Source organism: Natator depressus, chromosome 2, assembly GCF_965152275.1.
Source record: "Natator depressus isolate rNatDep1 chromosome 2, rNatDep2.hap1, whole genome shotgun sequence".
In the NCBI taxonomy this organism is placed as follows: Eukaryota; Metazoa; Chordata; order Testudines; family Cheloniidae; genus Natator; species Natator depressus.
The window spans coordinates 118354929-118376280 of record NC_134235.1 but is presented as its reverse complement, the minus strand read 5'-3'; the positions used below and the strand labels follow the sequence as shown (position 1 = coordinate 118376280).

At 42.6% G+C, this 21352-nt stretch overlaps 1 protein-coding gene across 2 annotated transcripts in view; it reads left to right on the top strand.

Annotated features, from left to right (window-relative positions):
• Positions 1-21352, top strand: part of MYLK4 (myosin light chain kinase family member 4) — a 120761-nt gene that overhangs the window by 90206 nt on the left and 9203 nt on the right. For both annotated transcript variants that reach the window (XM_074944948.1, XM_074944949.1), the window contains 7 exons: positions 11375-11465; positions 12014-12494; positions 13331-13632; positions 15820-15925; positions 17244-17337; positions 18167-18276; positions 20144-20285. In XM_074944948.1, coding sequence (XP_074801049.1) covers positions 11375-11465; positions 12014-12494; positions 13331-13632; positions 15820-15925; positions 17244-17337; positions 18167-18276; positions 20144-20285 — 1326 coding nt within the window. The remainder of the gene's footprint in view (positions 1-11374; positions 11466-12013; positions 12495-13330; positions 13633-15819; positions 15926-17243; positions 17338-18166; positions 18277-20143; positions 20286-21352) is intronic.

Sequence of the window (21352 nt, the reverse complement as noted above, 5' to 3'; positions counted from 1 at the left end):
GTTCTGAAAAGGCTCATTGCCATTGTGAGAATGCTTGCTACCCAAAACCTAGCATTGCGTGGCACTTCAGATCAGCTGTATGTGCCAAACAATGGAAACTTCCTTAAAATTGTGGAGCTGATGGCTGAGTTTGATGCTGTACTCCAGGAGCATCTAAGAAGAGTCACCACCCAAGAAATGTACACACATCACTACGTTGGAAAAACCACTCAAAATGAGATCATACAGTTACTGGCAACAAAAGTCGAACAGAAGATTGTGGCAGATCTGAAGTCAGCAAGATATTACTCTGTTATTCTGGACTGCGCACCTGACATCAGCCATACGGAACAAATTACTTTAATGGTGCGTTTTGTAACAACAACAGAACCTAGTGACAATGTCCCTGCAATGGTGACTGTCAGAGAGCATTTTCTAGAATTTATTGACATTGATACTCCAGGAGCTGGTATGACAAATGTGCTCCTTAAAAAGCTGGAAGATACAGGAATTGCGATAGCTGACATGAGAGGTCAGGGCTACGATAATGGTGCCAACATGAGAAGAAAGAACAGAGGAGTGCAGACACGTGTCTGAGAGTTAAATCTCTCAAGCTTTTTTTGTCCCATGCAGTTCTCATTCATTGAACTTGGTGGTCAGTGATGCAGCATGAGCTTCTAGTGACGCTGCTGAATTTTTTAATGTAATTCAAAGCATCTATGTATTTTTTTTTCTCTGCATCAACTCATCAATGGCAAATTTTGAAGCAACATCTGGCAACATCCTCTCTGACACTGAAACCTCTGAGTGCCACACAATGGGAAAGTCGAGTGGAGGCGATAAAGCCTATCAAACACCAAATTGGGAAGATAGATGATGCCGTAGTTGCCAATTTGGAGGATAATGCTATGACAGGAACTGTGGCAGAGGGAAATGGAATCACCAGAAACATACATAACTTCAAATTTCTGTGTGGCTTAGTGTTGTGGCATGACATACTGTCTGAAATAAATGTTGTAAGCAAGAGACTCCAAGGTGTTGACCTTGATATATCTGGAGCAATGGAACAACTGGACAAAGCAAAGTCATACCTACAGTCTTACTGCTCAGATGAGGGATTTCAAAATGTTCTGAAGAGTGCACAGAAGTTGGCAGAGGAACTTCACACTGAAGCTAATTTCCCGCCCATTCAAGAATACAAGAGTCACCGAAGAAGACATTTTGATTACGAGGCACGGGATAATCCCATAAGAGACCCCAAACAACAATGCAAAATTGAATTCTCTAACCAGGTGCTAGATTGTGCAATACAGTCAGTTGAAGAACGTTTCATGCAGCTCAAGGAACACAGCAGTATATTTGGGATGTTGTATGATATTCCCAAACTCCTCACTATACCTGAAGAAGACCTACACCAACAATGCCGGGCACTAGAGACAGTGTTGACACATGATGACATGTGTGATATTGATGCGAGTGATTTAGGTGATGAACTGAAAGCCCTTTCAAGATACATTTCAGCAGAATCAACTCCAAAGGCTGTTCTGGAATATATGTGCACAAATAAGAGGACCACCCTCTTTCCAAACGCTTTTGTTGCTCTGCACAAACTTCTAACACTTCCTGTAACAGTTGCCAGTGGAGAACGCAGCTTCTCCAAGCTGAAGTTAATAAAAACACATCTACGCTCCACAATGACACAGGAGAGGCTGGTCGGCCTTGCAACCATCTCAGTAGAGTATGAGCTGGCCCAGAGTGTGGACCTTCAGCAGGAAGCAGTTCAAATCTTTGCAACCAAGAAGGCATGGAAAGCACCACTTTGATTATGAATCAAAAAAAGATAAAAATGCCAGTGTTTACTCTGCAGACAAGAAAAGTTACATGTGCTGTTCAGGTGTTTGAAAGTTAAGTGTTACTTAAAATTTTTGAACAAGGCATTTTAAGTTGTTAGTTCTTCTTTACTGGGGTAGGTAGCAGAGTAGAACAGGAAGAGGGCAGAATTGAGACCTTTCAAAGTTTTGGCCCAAGCGAGGGGGCATGGGGGTGTCATTTGAGCTCCCCGCCTCAGGTGCCAAAATGTTGTGGGCTGGCCCTGAGATAGATCATGAGCTCATTTCTCTACGTTTTTGTGATGCATTGCTGTGCAATAATTTATAGCACACTAAGAAAATGGACACCATTTTTGGGGTCCATTATGACTCTTCCTCAAGCCTAGAATGACCTTCTGAGATAAGAGGCAGCTGGGAACTGTGATGAAAGGAGACAGGTTATGTCAGGAGAGTGGGCAGGTGGGAAAGAGAGGGCTCCTGGAATTGAGGAAGTAGGGGCAGGATGGACTTGGGCTAGGAAGAGTCCTGATCTGCTCCCCCTCACAGGGGTGGGAAATCCTCCTTTTGCAGGTCACCAGGTTTTAGAAATTAACCAGTTCTCAGGTGACAGCCCACCTGGGAGTGAGCTAGTTCTTTATATGTAATTTATAATACATTTGAATATTTCATTCAATATGTCCGTCTTTCTTTGGATTGTCAATAGAATTTTAGTTCATTGCTGGGTCTCTACCATCCTGTCTTTGAATGACGAGAGTAGTTTCTCTGAGTTAAATTAATTTGGTGTCATTCTGGCAACATCCCTCGTCCTGCACAAACACACTACTGATGAGGAGCAAAGACTGGCTGCGCAGCAGCCTCAGTGGACCCTGGGGCCATTCCAAGCACATTCCATTCAGAGTTTTGTTGCCCTCATGACAAGGTGCTGCAGGAAAAAGTGTTTCTACATAGGGAAAATAAAGAAATCCCAGATCTTTAAAAACAAACAAACAAACAAAAAACCCTTTGCTCATAAAATAAAGTGCGTAATTAGGAAGCCAGGCTGTGTGTGGAAATCCAGTTAAAAGGAATCATCAAAGATGTAGGGGATGGTTTTGAAGTCTGTAACCATTTGGAAAAGTCCCGACGGAAAGCTTTCCCCTAAAACAGTGCATGGAGAAGTCTGGACATACCTGCCATGCATGACAATGCATGCTTGACTCAGATGAATCAGTAAAGCTGAGAAATATCTTCTGACAAGGCCAGCTGCTTAATTGCTCTTGTAGCAAAAGATTGCCTGAGATGGTCTGACAGGTGAAACTCAATGTTATTTATACTACTCTACAAAAAGGGCCACTATTGCTTGGCCTTCAGGATGGATCTCTTCTCCTCTATCCTCTCCAACCTAAGCTGTGACAAAGTTGCAGTCCACAGGGGAAAATAAGCCCTTCTGTCGATAATTCTGGAGTATTGTACAGAGCAAGTTCTTCATGATCTGATTTAGGTACACATGCAGCTGATGGGCCCATGCAAATAGTGATATACCGAGGTGTTTGTAATAAAGGTCTGACACACACAAGTGATGGTAATAGATTGGTTTATTTCCTAGTCCCAGTCACCTGACATAGGTGAGGGTTACACATGGTTAATACTCAGGTTATAGCAAAGGTCAGTATCCACTGATTCCAGTGGCTGCTGTTTCTGTACTATTGCCATTAGAAGTATCTTCATCAACTACTTTTAAAATCCATCTACAGATGACTGCTCTCTGAAGTGATAGCGACTAGTGTTCATGGCGAAAATCAAAATGTTTAAAAGCAGTTCATTATTATTATTACAAATAAGTTGTGTTGTGCTTCTTTTAATATATCCGAGTGCATGTTACAGACTACAGACTCAGATTGTGAGCCTGGACACCTACACAGGGAATAAGAGGGCATTAAGAACCCCTTTACTCCCATATGCAGGCTACTCACTTTGCTAGAGATCCTTCCCAGCAGAGGAGGGAACGGAAGGGAGAAGAGCAGTTGCCACTGGATAGCTACTCCCTCTACCATACAGGTGGATGGGAAGTGGGCAGGCAGGAGCAAGAAGTGGACAGAGCCTTGGCTTCACTCATCACGCAACATAGCTGAGCCTGTGCATTGGGAGAGGTAAGCTGTGGAAGAAAAAGTCTGGTTCAAAGGGAGCAAAGGGGAAGTAATGACTGAACCGTGACTCTCAGTCATAGTTCGGTCCCAACCCCGCCCCTGGGGCAGTGTAGCTATGCACTACCCTTGATGAGGGCTGTCTTGCAAAGTGCCAGTTCCACCCTGCATGTTTCTAAATTAGAGTTTCACAGTAAAATAGTCTTTACATATAGTATTTTAGAGCCAGCTGTTAGCTTTGCATGTTGAAAAATTTACTAAGAGCCCTCATTTTCCCATAGGCTGTCTTTGATCTCCCATCCTGATTGCTACCCTCCTTCTTGAGGTATTGGGGCTATATTTAGGCATGGTTCCAACTGTGGTTTTACTGTGACAGTATTAGAAGTGCACTGCACTGCTGAACTAATATCTTTTAATAACAAGTGAGGAGCATCATTTTAGTTTTGATGGACTGAGATATATTTGTTTACTCATATATTTGCTGTTTCTATCCTCTTGATTTTTTGTTCTTTAAGCTTGAATACAGTGAAATGCATTCCAAGATTTCTTGGTATGTGATGGGTGGCTTGATGCACATTTTCTTGTAAATTCTTGGTATGTGATGGGTGGCTTAATGCAAATTTCCTAGTAAATTCTGTCGTTGTTGCCAAGTTATTTCAGGGCTTTTGGCCACGTATGCATTCTCATGTATATTCTAATATGGAATCATACTTTACATTCTTTGATATGGCTGAATAGATGTTATGACTTGAAATTAGCATATACAGAATAATTATTTATTTGAGAGTGCACTCAGCAGTATGAAGAACATGGAAGAGAGAAGATTTCTGCATCTAGGTGCTTACGGCCTTTGCAGACAAGCAATAAATAATTATTCAGTTACACTGAGTGCTATCAGACATGGAAGCAGATTTACCATATGACAGTGGAGTGTGTGTGTTTTGTTTCATGTATATAATAAGTATCAGAATTTCATTCACAGGTCATTTAACACTGCCTGTCTTTGCAGACAAAGAGTGCTTTGAGGAGGGAAATTGAAGTGGAGAGAGTGGATTCCAGCTGTTCCAGGATAGATAGAGAGTTATGGAGCCAAATACTTTCTCAGGAAAAGAAGGCATTACATATATTCTGATTCCAAAAGTTAGTATATTGAGGATTCAGTCACATACAACAAGTTGTTGTATATAGAAATATGTACATGTAGAGAGTGGCCTACATACCAGTGCTTATGTAGTAAAATCCATGACATAGCACTGGGTGATAATGACTGGCTCATGTACTCAGTGTCATCTCACAGATCAAGTAACTCAATCATGTCTATTCCTGGGTAATGTTCAGCTCTTACATAAAAGCTGGATAGCCAATCCTAATAAATCTATGTGAACTATCTTGGACATCCCTAACACAGACACTAATGACGTCCATCTGTTACTGTTATTAGGAAATATCTCCAACAGTTGGAGATGGGACACTAGATGGGTAGCACTCTGAGTCACTACAGAGAATTCTTTCCAAGGTGTCTGGCTGGTGGGTCTTGCCCACATACTCACGGTCTAACTGATCACCATATTTGGGGTTGAGAAGGAATTTTTCCCCAGATCAGATTGGCAGAGACCCTGGGGGTTTCTCCTTCCTCTGCAGCATGGGACATGGTCACTTGCTGATTTGAACTAGAGTAAATGGTGGCCTCTCTGTAATTTGAAGTCTGTAAGTCAAGATTTGAGGACTTCAGTAACTCAGCCAGAGGTTAGGCTCCATGTTTGTCATGGAGGTCATGGAAGTAACTGATTCTGTGACTTTCTGCAACCTCTGTGACTTCTGCAGCGGCCAATATGGCTGACCCCAGGGCCACCCAAGTAGCTGTCTCCAGGGCCAGCTGCTCAGGTGGCCCAGGGAACAACCACACCAATTGCTGCTGGAGCAGCTCTGCAGCCGCTGCTGGAGCAGCCCCAGGGCCAGCTGCACCAGCCGCTGCTCAGGCAGTACCCGGGGCCAGCCGCACCAGCTGCTGCTCAGGTGGTCCCCAGCTAAGTTCCCTGTAAACTGCGCAGCAGCCTATTTAGTGCCGCGCAAGTGCTCAGGGAACCCGCCCGGCCGGGACCTGCCATGACTGGGGGAGGGGCATTTCTCCCCTGGCCTCAACTCAGCCCCAGGGGGAGTCCTCTCTCCCCGCTGTAGCCGCAGGGCAGCCTGCACCCCATACCCCTCATCCTCAGCCCCTCCCCGCACCCAGCCAGAGCCCTCCCCCTCCCACATCCCAACCCACTGCCCCAGCCCTGAGCCCCTCATTCCCCCACCCCAGAGCCTGCACCTCCAGCCGGAGCCCTCACCTCAACCCTCTGCCCCAGCCCTGAGCCCCTCATCCCCAGAGCCCACACCCCCAGCCGGAGCCCTCACAGCCCTGCACCCCAACCCTCTGCCCCAGCTCTGAGCCCCCTCCGACATTCTGAACCCCTCAGCCCCATCACCGCCATATTGTTGCATATAACAAAATTCATTCCACACATGAGTGGGAAAAATTAGAGGGAACAGTGGTCCCTGGGCAGCTGGCCCCGGAACTGCCTGAGCAGCAGCCTGTGTGGCTGGCCCTGGGGACCGCCGGAGCAGCCGTTCCTGTGGCAGCTGGAGCAGCCACTGTCACAACCCACAGCAGCGATCCCCGGGCGGCCTGAGCTGCTGGCCCCAGCCCAACCCACCCAGCCCGCCCCCCCCCAATCCCCCACAGCAGCAGCCCCCCGGCTTCCCTCCAGCAACGGCTCCCCAAGATTTAGTCACACGTATTTTTAGTGAAAGTCATGGACAGGTCACAGCCATGAATTTTGGTTTATTGCCTGTGACCTGTCCATGACTTTCACTAAAAATACGTGTGACTAAATCGTAGCCTTAGTAATAGGCCTACTACAGAACTGAGTGGGTGAGGTTCTGTGGCCTGCAATATGCAAGAGGTCAGACTGGATGATCATGATCATCCCTTCTGACATCAAAGTCTATAAGCCTATGAGTCAATGAATAGAAAATGTATTTTTGCATATGCAAATTTCTATATATTACAACCTGTTGAATGGGATCAAACTGAAGCAACGAAATAGTACCTTTTGGCATCAGAAGAAATGTGATGGAGTCACAAAGGAGATCTAATTAAAACCTTAGGGCTGCTTCATGAAGCCATTTATTATAAGGTTGCCTGCAGTGGGAAGAAAATCAAAGGATTTTATTAGGTGAATAAGAAAAGTTGAAAGTTAGATAGAAAAACATTCCAAAGTTAGCCCTGGTGCAGTATAAAGAAAGAATTTAAGTACAGCACAGCTCATTAAAAAGGAGTCAGATGTTCATAAAAAGCATTACATTAATTTCTGACTGAATCTGAAATTGCTTTTAAAATACATATTTATATCTTTTATGATTGCTTTACGCCTAATTACTAAGATTTTTTTCATCACGTAGTTTCTAATGCAACTCTGAATAGTTTCTGAAAATAGTCTTATGCATCAGTCCATACTGTAGGTTTATAAAGAGTCTTTATTCTGCTACCATGTTATTCTGCTGCCATTACATATGCTCTTACTCTGTCTGTGTTGCATGGAGTCTGAACATGGTGGATGTTGGAAGCACAAGTTTATGCCTGGAAAATGTTTTTTTATCCGCATAACCCCAACTTGTGTTCATGCACACACCTTTTTGCTTGTGCATATTTTTAAGCACACAAAATGTAACCTTTAATATTTCCCTTTGGGGCAATTCTGGATGAAGAATGAAAACAGCATTGGAAGCTTTGGCCTCCCGTGGATGGGGGGAACAGATGATGCTGTAAACCTCGTTGTGCATATAAATTCTTTTTTTTTTAATTGTTTGCATAATTTCCATGCCAGTCTGAGATGCTTTAGACTGTAGAAACCCAAGACTAAGAAAATTGTTTCCTATAATTTTAGAAATTGTGAGAGAAGAAATCACCCAAATGAAAGGCTAAAACCTCCCTGTAAGGGTTTGGATTAAAGGGATCCTTAGAAGCACTCTTAACAGCTCAGGAAGCAGTATCTCATGGGGCAAAAAGGATCCATAGGTATCCATAGTACAGTAGCAATTACATTTTGGGTATTGCAGAGGAATGAGTTGTGCCTTTAGGGTGACATTTTCAAAGGAGTCTAACGGAGTTAGATGTTCAGATCCTATTCCAATTCAAAGAGAATCGGTCGGCTAATTCCCTCTCCTTTGAAAATCCCAATGTTAAGGCATTGCTCTGCCTTGGGTTGCAGAGGAGTCACACTCCCAATAAGAACTTGTGCCTCAGAAAAGTGCAGGGCTTCCTGCAGCTCCCACAGAATACAGCCACTAGTCCTAGGGTTGCCAACTTTGTAATATTTAAAAACTGGGCACACCTGCTGGAGTCTCCCCTACCCCGCCTCTTACCCCTGACGCCCCGCCCCTGCCCCACCTCTTCCCCCAAGGCCCTGCCCCTGCCATTGCCCCTTGCCCCTGAGGCCCTGCCCCCCATTCACTCCTCTTTCCCCCTCCGTCTGTCATTCACTGCTTTTCCCCTCTCCCCCATCGCCTGCAGAGCCAGGATTGGGAGCTGCAGCTGCCTGATGCAGGTAGGAGCTGGCCCTGGCTCAGTAGGGGCTGGCACGAGTGATAACTCAGTGCCTCCTTGCCTCCCCTGGCCGCAGTAACCGGGCTTTGGGTGTCCAATAAGTAGATCTGACTGTCAGGTCTCCTTTTCAACCGGACTTTCCAGTCGAAAACCGGACACCTGGCCACCCTAACTGGTCCACCCTTTTTGAAGGACACTCCATCTACTCCCCCGGTCCCAGCCAGCTCTAAAGGAGCCAGGCACAATCTGGCCCTTTGAGAAAAAGCGATGACTGAAAGTTCATATTTTTACCCCTAAGCTAAGATTTGACAAGTCAAACACAAGGCACAATCTACCTGTAATGGCAAAAACCTCAAGTGTACAGCTTAACTTCCCGTACGTACTATGCGTACTCTCTCTCATACTTCCAGTCGTGGCATTAATTGTACTTCATCCTAGTGGCCTTACAATGTGCCACTTATTGGTCACAAACAACCGATACTTACTGAGTCTGAAGGATGCAAGTAAATGCTTCAACCTATTTCATTTTGTACCAGCTGGATTAGTTTTTTCACTTAAATGAGCATGAGCTCCTCAACCCCTGCTAAAATATAAGCTTTCAAAAACTATGTCTGAATAAATACTGTAGTGATTTATGGAGCTGTCAAGCAGTTGCAGATACTCAGCATCATCCAAATCTCTACCAGGCAGATTTTCAAAAGCTGCCTTCCATTTTTCACACCTGCAGACTGCAAGAATATTTAGTGAGAAAGCACTGTATACCTGCAATTATTTTTGGAAGCAGAAATGAAATTTGGCTCCATGTACAAAAGTTCTTGAAGTCCACTTGCATGGTTATTTGCCCAGCTGACTATATTTGATTATAGTCAGTGTCCTCATCAACATTGCCGGGAGGGCATACTTACAGGAATCAGAGTGCATTAGTAATTGCATTAACTTCTCGGTCGAAGGTTTTGCCCTACCTCTTTTAGCACTTTTCATTGCAGAGCGGAAAACCAAAGCAAGCAATGACCAATTCTTTATGATCACTTCAGAATTTAGGTTCATGGAGCATTCTTAGATTTAGGTTCATTGAGCATCTTAGCTGACAAGGCTCTAGCTTGTTTTTGGGGGGGAGTTATGTGCTCATATTTATAGCTTCATGTTATAGCTTGAATGCTGCTAGGAACAACTGTATTCAAAACAGTTGCCAGTCACAGTTCTTACAGCACAGATTCCCTGTCTGTTATGGATAGGGATTTTTTGTAATAGCCAGGCTAGCTGTAGATGCAAACTCTGTATCTCACCATTTCCAACTCCTTTCATACAATTTCTTTTTTTATTATTTCTCTTCGTTTCCTGTCGAGTTCAGTATGCTTTAGATACAGTAGCTGTAGAGAGTACATGTAGTTTTCATTTGATTCCTGTTATCTGCATAGTTCTATTTAGTTTTGTATATAAAAAACATCCTATAAAGAAGCAACCAGGGAGTGTATATAGTTCTGGCATCAAGTCATGCTCATTTGACTCCCATGAGTAAACAGTAGGATTACTTGCATGAATAAGGCAAATGGTCCAGTATACTCAGCAGAAATAGGTATCAAGCTATTTTAGTGGGTGATTCAAAGAGAAAGAGTCAGAGTAACAGCCTAATCTGGAAGAAATCCTTCTGAAAGTTACTTGGAAGTATCTAATGATTTACACCTTTTTGGACCCATTTCTATGATTAACAATATATACATTTCATTTTTACTATGAAGAGGTTAGGAGGGAGCTAGAGAAAAATGGAATATTGATGAATCATTTATGTCACAGATCGTAATGTTACCATTTTACTCATACATTAAGAATATTTAAAGAAAAAGACAATGAACAAATTCCATAGATATATTATTACATAGCTGTAAATGTAACAATAATAGTTAAGTTTTATGGGATGTCTGTTCAGTACAAAACTCCTCTAGATGTCAGTATAACACTGTAGAATATAGACATAGTAGGCTACAAAGCTAAGATTAGGGTTTTATATCCTTTGATTCCTGGTAACTGTTTTATCAGCTTGCAATAAATTATTAAAAATGCTGTTACCAGATGTTGTATGTAGTGTAGTTATAGCCATGTTAGTCCGAGGATACTAGAGAGACAAGGTGTGGTAATATCTTTTATTGGACCAACTTCTGTTGGTGAGAGAGACAAGCTTTCGAGCCACACAGAGCTCTTCTTCGTGTCTGCTGAAGAAGACCTGAAGAAGAGCTCTGTGTGGCTTGGAAGCTTGTCTCTCTCATCTACAGAATTCACAGTAGCAGCCATGTTAGTCTGTATTCGCAAAAAGAAAAGGAGTACTTGTGGCACCTTAGAGACTAACCAATTTATTTGAGCATAAGCTTTCGTGAGCTACAGCTCACTTCATCGGATGCATCTACAGAAGTTACCAGATGTTGTTTAACAGCACAAATCTATTTCAAATCTATCAGTAAGGCTATTACTGAATATTTTACCAGCACAATAAATATAAACTTTGTTTTAGACTAATCAACCTAATTTTTAAAAGCTGGTAAGTTATTTTTCTTGTAGATTATTTGTCAGCCCATGAGGCTTGATTCTGATTTTTTCTATGCTATTTTTCCATTAGTGTAACTCCATTGATTTCAATCCAGTGAGTTACTCCTGATTTACATTGGTACAAACAGAATCAGGTCGATGGCACCTAAAACTGAGATACACCATGAGTACTGTCAATAACACTTAAAGGTAGATTTTGAATTAATCCATGCAAAATGTTTGGTTTGGTTCAAAAGAGGGAATGCAGTTTTGCAAATAACAGTGCAATGTGAATGTTGTGCACAGTGACTAATGTATTGCTTGCATTCCTACAGGCCATTGGGGATCAGAAAGAAAAGGAGAAGTCATGTTTAAGTGCGAAGGGAACAAAGTCTATAAAAAAGAAGAAACCACCTGATTCCACAGGTTAGAGCTTTCACTCTGTATAGTGTCTAAGGGCTCAGTTGTGGAACCCTTACTTACTCATACAGGTAAGCACTTACTCATATGAGTAGTCTGGCTGAAATCATTGGGGCTAATCTTGTGAACAAGTGCTCACCAACATGAGAAAGGGTTGCCCAGTCGGCACCTAGACACTGAAGGTTTATTTACTCTATTACTTTCAGTGCATTATGTGTTACCTTGCCTTTGTACATGGTCATAAACTTTCCAAGAAGGTGCCTTTGCTTGAATATTTTATTAATTTAGACTTAGTTCACCGTGAGTTTAAGTAAGAAAAATATCTGAAAGGGCTGCATCTGAAGGCCAAGAATCTATAGATGTTTTATATAATGGGTTTTAAAAAAATATATACTTGCTTGAAAGCTCATGACCATTACTATTGCTTAGAAAACATTTCCATTGACCTCGGAAAGTGGAGGAGAAAAGCAGGTGCCTACTCAGTAAGTAATGGAAATCATGGTAATTACGTAAGTCCTTAGTTAATATGCTTGGTATTCTCTGATTGTTTCCAGAGGGAGCCAACCAGGAAAACCAGTCCTGCCCTCACAAAGAAACGGTCCATATGCTCAATAAAGAAAATACTGAAAAGGCAAGTGCTTTTTTGGTTCAAAGGAGTTCTCCCAAATCTCAAGGGCCAAAGGACAAGGAAGAGGATTTAGCTTTGAAAAGCCAGAAGGAACACACAAAGAGCTCTGTTCAAACGTCCTTCAGTACAGGAAAGAGCCAAGGAGCAGAGATTGCTGTTGATGATGATAGCCAAAGGATAACAGGGCAAGATGAAGAGAAGGAAAGTGAATCCCTGGAAGGTGTGAAGAGGGCTGATGGACAGCAAATCCCTGAAGAAGAAAGGCAAGAGGAGGAAGAAGAAGAGGATGATGCTGGTCACTGTGGAGAAGAGGAGGAAGAATCAGCAACTGCTTCCCAAAATGAACATGAGGCAGAGGATGATGAGGGTCCAACAGAAAGCCAGGGACAAGATGCACGGCTTCAAAGGTAAGATTTAAAACCCAAAGCGTACATTAGCCTATTCTTAAAAACCCATATTCCAGAAAGCCATTTATTTCAAGCATTAAATCAAGTAAGTATATTAGCAATATTTATTTGGGAGCTATGTCATAAATCCAGCCCGATATCCAAACGAAAGTGGGTTTAACAGACTGTCTCTGTCTCCAAATTGACAACCTGCCACACATGGCAAAACCAGTACTGTCTTACATGTTTGCCATTTGCTCAGAAAGAAGGTCTGGAACAAAGAAAGGGCAGCTGGATATTCAACAGTTCTTCATCTCTTAAGAAGCATCCTCCCCTTCTGTGTCATGTTTATGTTCCACACCATGTACCCTGTGGCCAAAGTAAGGTTAGAATAGAGAGTGTACTGGTTTGGAATTGCACTGCAATATCTAATAATACAAGTGATAACATAAAACTGTGACACTTGCCCAGGGAACTAAATTGATAAGCTCGTTTACTGTAATTCTTTCTGTGCTGCATTATTTATAGACCTTCAGAGATAAGTGGTTCAAGCTCTCAAGGATCTTTGTAAACAAAGACAGTTCTCCCACTACTTTAAAGATGTGGTTGATAGTCATATATGAAATCAGCAGAATTCAGGCCGTTGTTTCAGAAATAGGAAATTTTCTGCTGTCAGGATTATTTTATTCTACAAAAGGAAGCTTACCCTAGTTAGTTACCATTATTACTTTACACAATAAAGCAAAAATAAATAAATTTTATTTAAATGCAGCGTGCCCCTGGAATTTCTCACCTTTAGTTCTAAGTTCATTCTGCTTTAAGTTTATACCAATGTAATGTAATGCTTTGTCTTGCAGGTGTAAAGGCAGTGAAAAAGGCACAGGAAGCAAACCATCAGGGACGTTCTCCCAGAACCCTGAGCAGACCTGCCAGCTTGAGCATAGAGGCAGCAGTAAGCGTCGAGTGAATGATGAAGGTCTAATCAAAGCTGACAACAAAAAGAGCAGGGTAGACGCAGAGAGTGCTGGTGACAAATGTAAACGTAAAGAAGCCATTAAACCAAATACTCCACAAGACAAACCAAAGGCAGCTGATTCCACTGGTACAGAGAGTGATAATCAAGCAAAGGCATCTATAGAAGATGTGGTGACTGTAATTGGTAGGAAATAGCTTTTGCTTAAAAAAAAGGCGTATGTATCGTAACTATGAGCAAAACCATTTGTTCATAGGGGCCAGAGCCCTAGTTGATGCAAATCGGTGTCACTCCATTTACTTCAGTAGAGTTATGTTAATTTTTTATCAGCTGAGGATCTGATCTGACCTTTGTTTTTAGAGTATTCTGTTCTGAGAGTTGGAAAGTATAAAGTATCTTGGGGAAATCTGGCTGAAAGCAGTTGATATCGCAGGTCAGACTAGAGGCTGGTCCTTTCAGGCCTTAACAGTTATGAAGTTAACATTTTTTAGCCCAGAAATGGTAATATTTCACTCTCTCTTGGAAACCTGTTTTCTTATGTTGTTATAAAGTATACACTGGAAGTATGCAGCTCTTCAGGGTCAAATCCTTGCTCAAGAGGAAGAGAACTTTTTTGCATGTTATAGGCCTCAGTAACATGGAAAGGCCCATGTTTAAAGTCTGCAATTCAACCCCTGCAGAATCCAAAGTAGGTGGCAGAATTCCAGGATCCCTAGCTTTCTACAATTCCTTGACCATGAACTAACTCACTGGCCATGTAAGTTATTAACACATTAAAAAAATCTGGGTACACAGCTGGTGTCCTGGAAAAATGGACATGCCCTGTGAATAAGGACAATCCAATCTTATATTAATGACCAGAGGATTCCTGCCAACTATATGCTGTCATGGGATTTCTTTTTTTATCATTTTCACTGAAGTAATGAATGGTTTTAAAATTGCTCAAAAAGTTCCACACGCAAGACAGCCAGCATTCCAAACCAAAGAGCTCACATAGCTCATTCTAGCCCTTCTTTCCCTTGGTAGAAATGTTTGTCACCTTGGTCAGCCAAAGGTCATTCTGAGGAATATAAATCAATTGACAAACTGTGGGCATAAAACAAAAATCTTATCACCCCACAAAAATCTAAACACAAATTTAGGGGCTAAGGGCTTGTCTACAATAGGGATTTTTGCATCAGTCAGGCTGCATGGTCCAGTGGATAGAGCACTAGAATGCAACTCAGGTGACCTGGGTTTATGACTTACAGCAAGTGATTTCACCTTTGTGCCTCTCTTTCACCTTTCAGCCTTCTGTCTGCCTTCTCTATTTAGACTGTAAGCTCTTTGGGGCAGGAACTTATGATGTGTACGTACAGTGCCTACCCTGTACTGCTGGAACCTCTAGATGCCACAGGATAGATTTGCATCTATGTAGCTATGCCAGTGCAAACTCCCTAATGTAGATAAGCCCTAAACCTGGCCTTTAAGAACAATAGCCATGCAAGGGACAATGAAAAGCTGTACCATTGAAGTGATAGAGGCTAGAGGCATTCTGCATTGGGTATGGCAGAGGCAGACAAATCGCCTAGTGGAGCTAGAGGAGAGCACGCTGAACAATGGCTCTTACTACTCTTTTAAAAAGTTGCAGCAGGTACTCCCATGTTGGTAACCTCTGGGCACTAGTAAGTGTGTGAGAGAAGACATGGTGATGCCCCCAATACACTTGTTCATGCCCCATTGTGGGTATGAAGTAATGCTGGCCAGCTATCTGCCCTCACCTGACTTGGGTGCCCAGTGTGCTGACACATGAATTCTTGGTGCCTCCTGGATGGTGAGTGTCTTCAGGGGGGTGGCACAAATATAGTTGGTACAGAATTTGGCAGTACGTTAGCAGAATGAATGATGCCTCGCTAAAGAGGAAATTCTCCTAGGCAGGAACGGGTATAGGATGGAGGCCGCAAAGGCAACAGAACCACGGTAGGAAGGTGCAACGTTTGGACTGCACAGTGGCCTTTTCAGTGGGCTTGTAGAAGAATGAGTTTGAGAAGGAGCACAAGGATAGCCACTGGGTCCAGTTCTATGAGGATCCACTGGCCAAAACCTAGATACTGCAGTATCATCGATGGAATACTCTCAGCCCTAACGGTAAGGGTGGGCTCATTTTCTTCTTGTCCCTTGGATAGCTCCCTTACAAACATCACATTTACTCAGGCTGTGCTCAGGGAATAAAATTTGTCCCTAAGTCCTAAAGAGACGCCCCCGTGAATAAAACTTGCCACCTGGTCATTAAATCCGTAGATCGTTTTATTTATTAGGAAACAGGGTTTAATGTAAGTAATAAATGGTGCATGTGGGTACTAACATGCCAGCTTTCTGTTTTGTCTTTTGTAGATGATGGCCCTGCTCCTCCAGCACCATTTGATCACCGAATTGTCTCAGCAAAAAAGGCTGTGGTCAACAGTTTTTATGAAGTCAACCGGAACGAAGTTCTGGGAGGGTAAGTGGAGCTAACACTGTCAACACAAAAATGAGCTTTCTTAAGCCACTAGGAAAAGATAGCAAATAGCCTTGTAATGGAGGGTTATGTTACAGTTGAATGGAAGCAGCATGCCTTGCTAAAGCCTAGCTCACAAAAGTGCCATCTAATTGTAAATTGGAGATGGACTAAAATCAGCAGGCTGATATTTTTGTGGGTTTTTGCAGAGGTTTTGGTGGCTTCATGCTTTGGTTTATATTTGGTATGTAAACAATTTCCTGAGGCTGCAGCATCAGTGCCAGATGGGGATTATAGTGCATTCCAACACACAGTTTTATCATAGGCATTCCCAGGCAGGCCACCACTTGCAAGAACACTGTAGAAGACCATGATACGAGGGGCGGGCACCTCTGTGACAGTTCAGGTAGGGCTCTTGAGCCCTCTCCCTCCCTTGTTTGTAAGAAGCTTTACAAATTACTGTTATTGCCTTTAGTCCCAGAACTACAAGACCCAAGCCTCAGTCCACTGTTCTTGGAAGAAGGTAGCAGGGGAGGCAGGGAAGGGACACAGTTGTGAAATTTTGCAAAATATTTTGGTTTTATGACATTTTGTGGAAACGAAATTATAGCTGTGATAGTGCCTAAGTGACAGCATAGTAGGCTCCATAGTCTGGACTGCTGTTTTGTAGTTACACTGAAAAAATGCTATTATACCCTTTAGCAATGGTTCAGATCACTACAGCCTACCATAATGACAGTGCGGGTGCTCGTGACTATTCACTGTAGTCTACTAGAAAAGCCGGTGCTGAACCTGAACAGTAGTTTATTCTGCTCATCTAAGTTGCCTCCCAATCAGAGGAAGTATCTGAAGATGATGTAACAGGAGCATGTATCATATTTTGTTAAGAGAATTTTCAAAAGGAAAAGAACTAAGAATGTATTAAACGGATTGGGTATAGTGTAGTTAGGGCAAGGTTGTAACCCTCTTGCCCTAACCACAAATAGTCCCATTGGCTTTACTGGGAGTACTCATGTGACTAAGCGGGTCATAAACTGGCTTTCATTAATCAGTGAATATTAGTGGATCAAATAATGGATAGAGTAATAGCAATCAGAACTGTGTGTGATTTTGATGTACCTAAATGTATGGTAATAGGTGTTATTTGTGGGCTAGAATAGCATTCCAAAGACTCAAATGCAGCATGATACGTACATCAGGATTTGCCAATGCAGGACAGAGAATAATCTGAAGTGTCTGAAATCCAGACTCCATGCTGGATTCCTATCTCATTGTCAACCCCATATGGTGAGGGTTTTTTCTTTTTTTCTTTTCCCCTTAGAGGGCGATTTGGTCAGGTGCACAAATGTGAAGAAAAAGCAACAGGTCTCAAGTTAGCAGCAAAAATTATAAAAGCCAGAGGTGCTAAAGAAAAAGTAAGCATAGACTGCATGGCCCCCACGCCATCAATACCACATGACCAGTCGGGTAATAGCTGGTTTGTAGATTCTTTTCCCTTCCCCTCCAGGACTGCAACCAGCTCATCAACCTCCTTTCAGTTTTTTCATGTTTTTATTTTTTAATTTTCACTTTTCCAACTTTTTCTCACGTCTTTTCATTTCTTCCCCTTTTTTTCTCCTTTGTTAATTTTCTTTACAGTTTCTTAGTGAAAATGTTTGTCGACTTTTGACTTTGCATGTGTTCTCTGGCGTGCATTGCACACTCTGCTGCAATTAATTGATTTCATCTTGTTGGACTTGGTAGCAAGGATTTTCTGGGCTCCAGTCACCAATGCATAAGAGTGGAGGGGGATTTGTCTGGCCATTCTGCAAACCTCAGGGCACTTCCCCCACTTTCATTTAATGAGGAAAATCAAGCAGGCATTATTGTGTGGCAGCTGTGTCATTACTAGTGCCTGCCTTTCTCCATTTTCCCCATCAGTCCGACCTCACTGCCACCAAAGCCAAGAGCACTCTCTCCTCACTGCTTCTCATTATCACTGACTGTCACATCGCCATATATGGCCTGTGCTATACAGGAGGTCAGACCAAATGATCTAATGGTCCCTTCTGATCTTAAACATGGATGAATATTCCTGTCGCCACAACAGCCATTAAAGGAAAATGCTGGGGTTAGTGGGCATAGGTGAGCATGTGGGAAAGATGTATTTACCCATCCCCCCCAATTCAAGCACTGACCCTATCCCATTATGTTAGGTGTTTGCTATAAAAGCCTCAAGTATAATATTCCTTACTCTTTTCACAGGAAGAAGTAAAGAATGAAATCAATGTCATGAACCAGTTGAACCACGTGAACCTTATCCAGCTGTATGATGCCTTTGAATCCAAAAATGACATTGTTCTGGTCATGGAATAGTATGTATATCTCTCTCTTTCCCTTTTTTGCTCTTCCCTCTTTTCCTGAGGGTGCAGCATTCCATGTCCATTTCTCCTGAAACTAGAGGTGGAGCTTCTCAGGGGTGAAAAAAGCATATGAAAAAGTTTGAGTCACAGGAAACCATATTGAAAGAAAGAGTTTTCCTGAGTAGTCGTTCGTAAACCTTGTTTAATACTGTCATGATGATTTAAGGCACCGTACTCGTTACACCATCACTCAAACTCCTCAGAGAAAGAGAGAGAGAGAGCGCTTTAGATGAGTGAGCCACGGGATGTAGTTCTCTGTAATTTCCATTAGGTGGTATTGTCTGTCATCCATGAAAACAGGCCTGGTAAATCTCCAGTTATGTGAGGAGAATGCACAGCCTTACCAGAGGACAAGAAATACATGCTGGCTCTATGCCACTGAGGATTACCCTTACATTGAGCTGATCCTCCTGGGTCTGGTTAAATTATCTTGAGGGCCAGACTACATTGGTGTTGAAGCACAAAGCAGCTGCAGAGCACTGTAGAATCAAGTAGAGGTTGTCTAGACTCTAGAGAAAGCCAAAACTTGGTGTATCATGCACATGGAGGAGGGTGGTAAAAGGTGCAAGTTATATTGGCTTGGACTCTTCTGAACTTTCTTAGACTTAGGGCTTGTCTACACTACAGACATGGGCAGCGCATGCACCCCCCCTTCAGGGAGGATAGCCCCCTGCCCCACCTTTTCTTCCCAAGGCCCCGCCCTGCTCTGCCCCTTCTGACCCCTCCCCCCGCTCCCCCGATCATGCTGGCCGGCCTACTGGTGCAGCCCTGAACCCCAGCCAGCGCCAGGAGCAGCCCTGAGCCCCAGCCGGCCCAGTGGTGCCCGGAGCAGTCTGGAGGCCTCCGGGACCAGGGCTGCAGTGGGGAGCATTAGCGGAGGTTTGGGGAGGCTTAGCTTCCTTTGACCTCCATTATCCGTCACCCATGACTACACAGCCTTTACTGGTATAGCTATCCCAGCAGAGCCCTCTTGTCCAGACACAACATAAACTGGCAAAAAGACTTTTCCTACCTGTGTAACTACACTAGCTCCCACAACAACAGTAGCTAGGCTGACAAAAGCACTCTTCTGTCGGCATAGTTGCATCTATACTGGGGGATTTGCTGACGTCAGCTGGGGGTGGCAGGGGTTGATTTTTTTCACACTGCTAACCATCATACCTATGGCAGCAAAACTTTATAGTGTAGACTAAGTCTTTGATTTGCTTCTGAATTTGGCCTGCATACTTCAGAAATGGCAAAAGCTAAAATTCTGCAAAAAAAATATCTAGTGTTAAACTGAGGGTGTTCTAGAATTCTGGAAGACGTTTTAAAAATCTCCACTGTGAGTTGAGATGGGCTCACACTGGAATCTTGGATCCCAAATCCATCAAAGTCTGGGGAGGTTTGGATCTAGATCCAGGAGCCTGATTCTCAACTGCATTGCCTCAGCTTTATGCTGACATGACTTCGCTGATTTCACTGGCACAAAAACCATGTTAACACAGCAGAAAATTGAGCTCAGGTCCAAACTTTTAGATTTGGATTCATCTAAGATAGTTGGATCCAAGCTGGTAGACTGGATCCAGGCACCCTCAAACATGGGGAAGTTCAGGTCGGGATGGAGCTGAGCCAGTTTGTAGGAGCCAACCCCATTGGGAACTCTAGGGAAATTCAGATCAGCATACAAACTTCATATTTTGGGTCAGTCTCACTTTGCTCATCTGTGAAAGAGTCTCAGGAAAATGGTATTTTGGACCAGTCTCCAGTATATCTTCTGCATTAATTTCAAGACATGAATTTGGACTCAGTGACTGTTCTACCATTTTTCTCTCTGCAGTGTGGATGGAGGAGAATTGTTTGACCGAATTATTGACGATAACTACAGTTTGACAGAGATGGATACCATCTTGTTCACAAAACAGATCTGTCAAGGGATTCAATACATGCATCAGATGTACATTCTTCATTTAGACCTGAAGGTACAGAACAAGATGCATGCTTTATGCAATAGCAACTTGGCCTCTACCATAGAAATTAATTTCCCTAAGCGAAGGCACCTAAGGTTCTGTAGATTCCCATGGCATATCATGGTCTCTGTTAAATCAGTGTAAATTTACTTTAACTACATTGACTTTCATTAAATCACTCTGGATTTTTGCCACTGTAAATGAGATCAGAATCTGGAGAAGATCTCATCAAGCCCTTTGGCTTGAGCTTTTTGAGGATGATTTTCCAGCAAGTCAGCTACTGACTACAATATTTTGCACTTCTGTGTCATCTTTCATCCATGCATCTCAAGGCACCATGCAAACATTAATTCATTCAACCTCACAGTGTCTCTGTGACAAAGGTAAACATGATTATCCCCATTTTACCAGTGAGGAAAATGAAACACAAAGGGATTAAGTGGCTTGCCCAAAGTCATAAGACAGGTCAGAGACAGTGAAAACCCAGTGTCCTATTCTAATGTCTAGGTTGCACTGCCACTCATGAGCGTGAACAGCATCAAAGGAAGGTGTGGTTAGTGACAATTTTTTTAAAAAAATGAGGTAAAAATTAAATGAAATTAAAAATCATTGGTGATATATTGCTTTTAATCAATTTAAAACAAGCTCCTACTAGTGTGTGTATTTAAAAAAAAATAAATAAAAAGCAAATGCTTCAAATTTTGGTCTAACAGTATATATGTAGAGACCAGTTAATTTTTAATGGGTTAATTGGCAAGTTCAAAACATCAGTGCTTGTATAGGTGTCTCTAGTTAGGACACAAATTTGCAGCAGATCTTTATCCCTCTCCAAGGCCAAGTTTTTTGCTGAATAATAAACTTGTCAGTTATCTCTGTTGAGAGCAGGAATAAGAGAGAGATGCTTAAATGCCCTTATTTTTATGACTAGCTATAAAACTTACTAATGATCTGCCAGGTTTACAACAAAGGAGAAGGAAACAACATGTTTGGAAGTTTGTTTTTCTTGGTTTGTAATTTGCTTAAATAACTGGAAGTTAATATACTGTATCTTCAATATATTTAAAGGACAATATTGCATA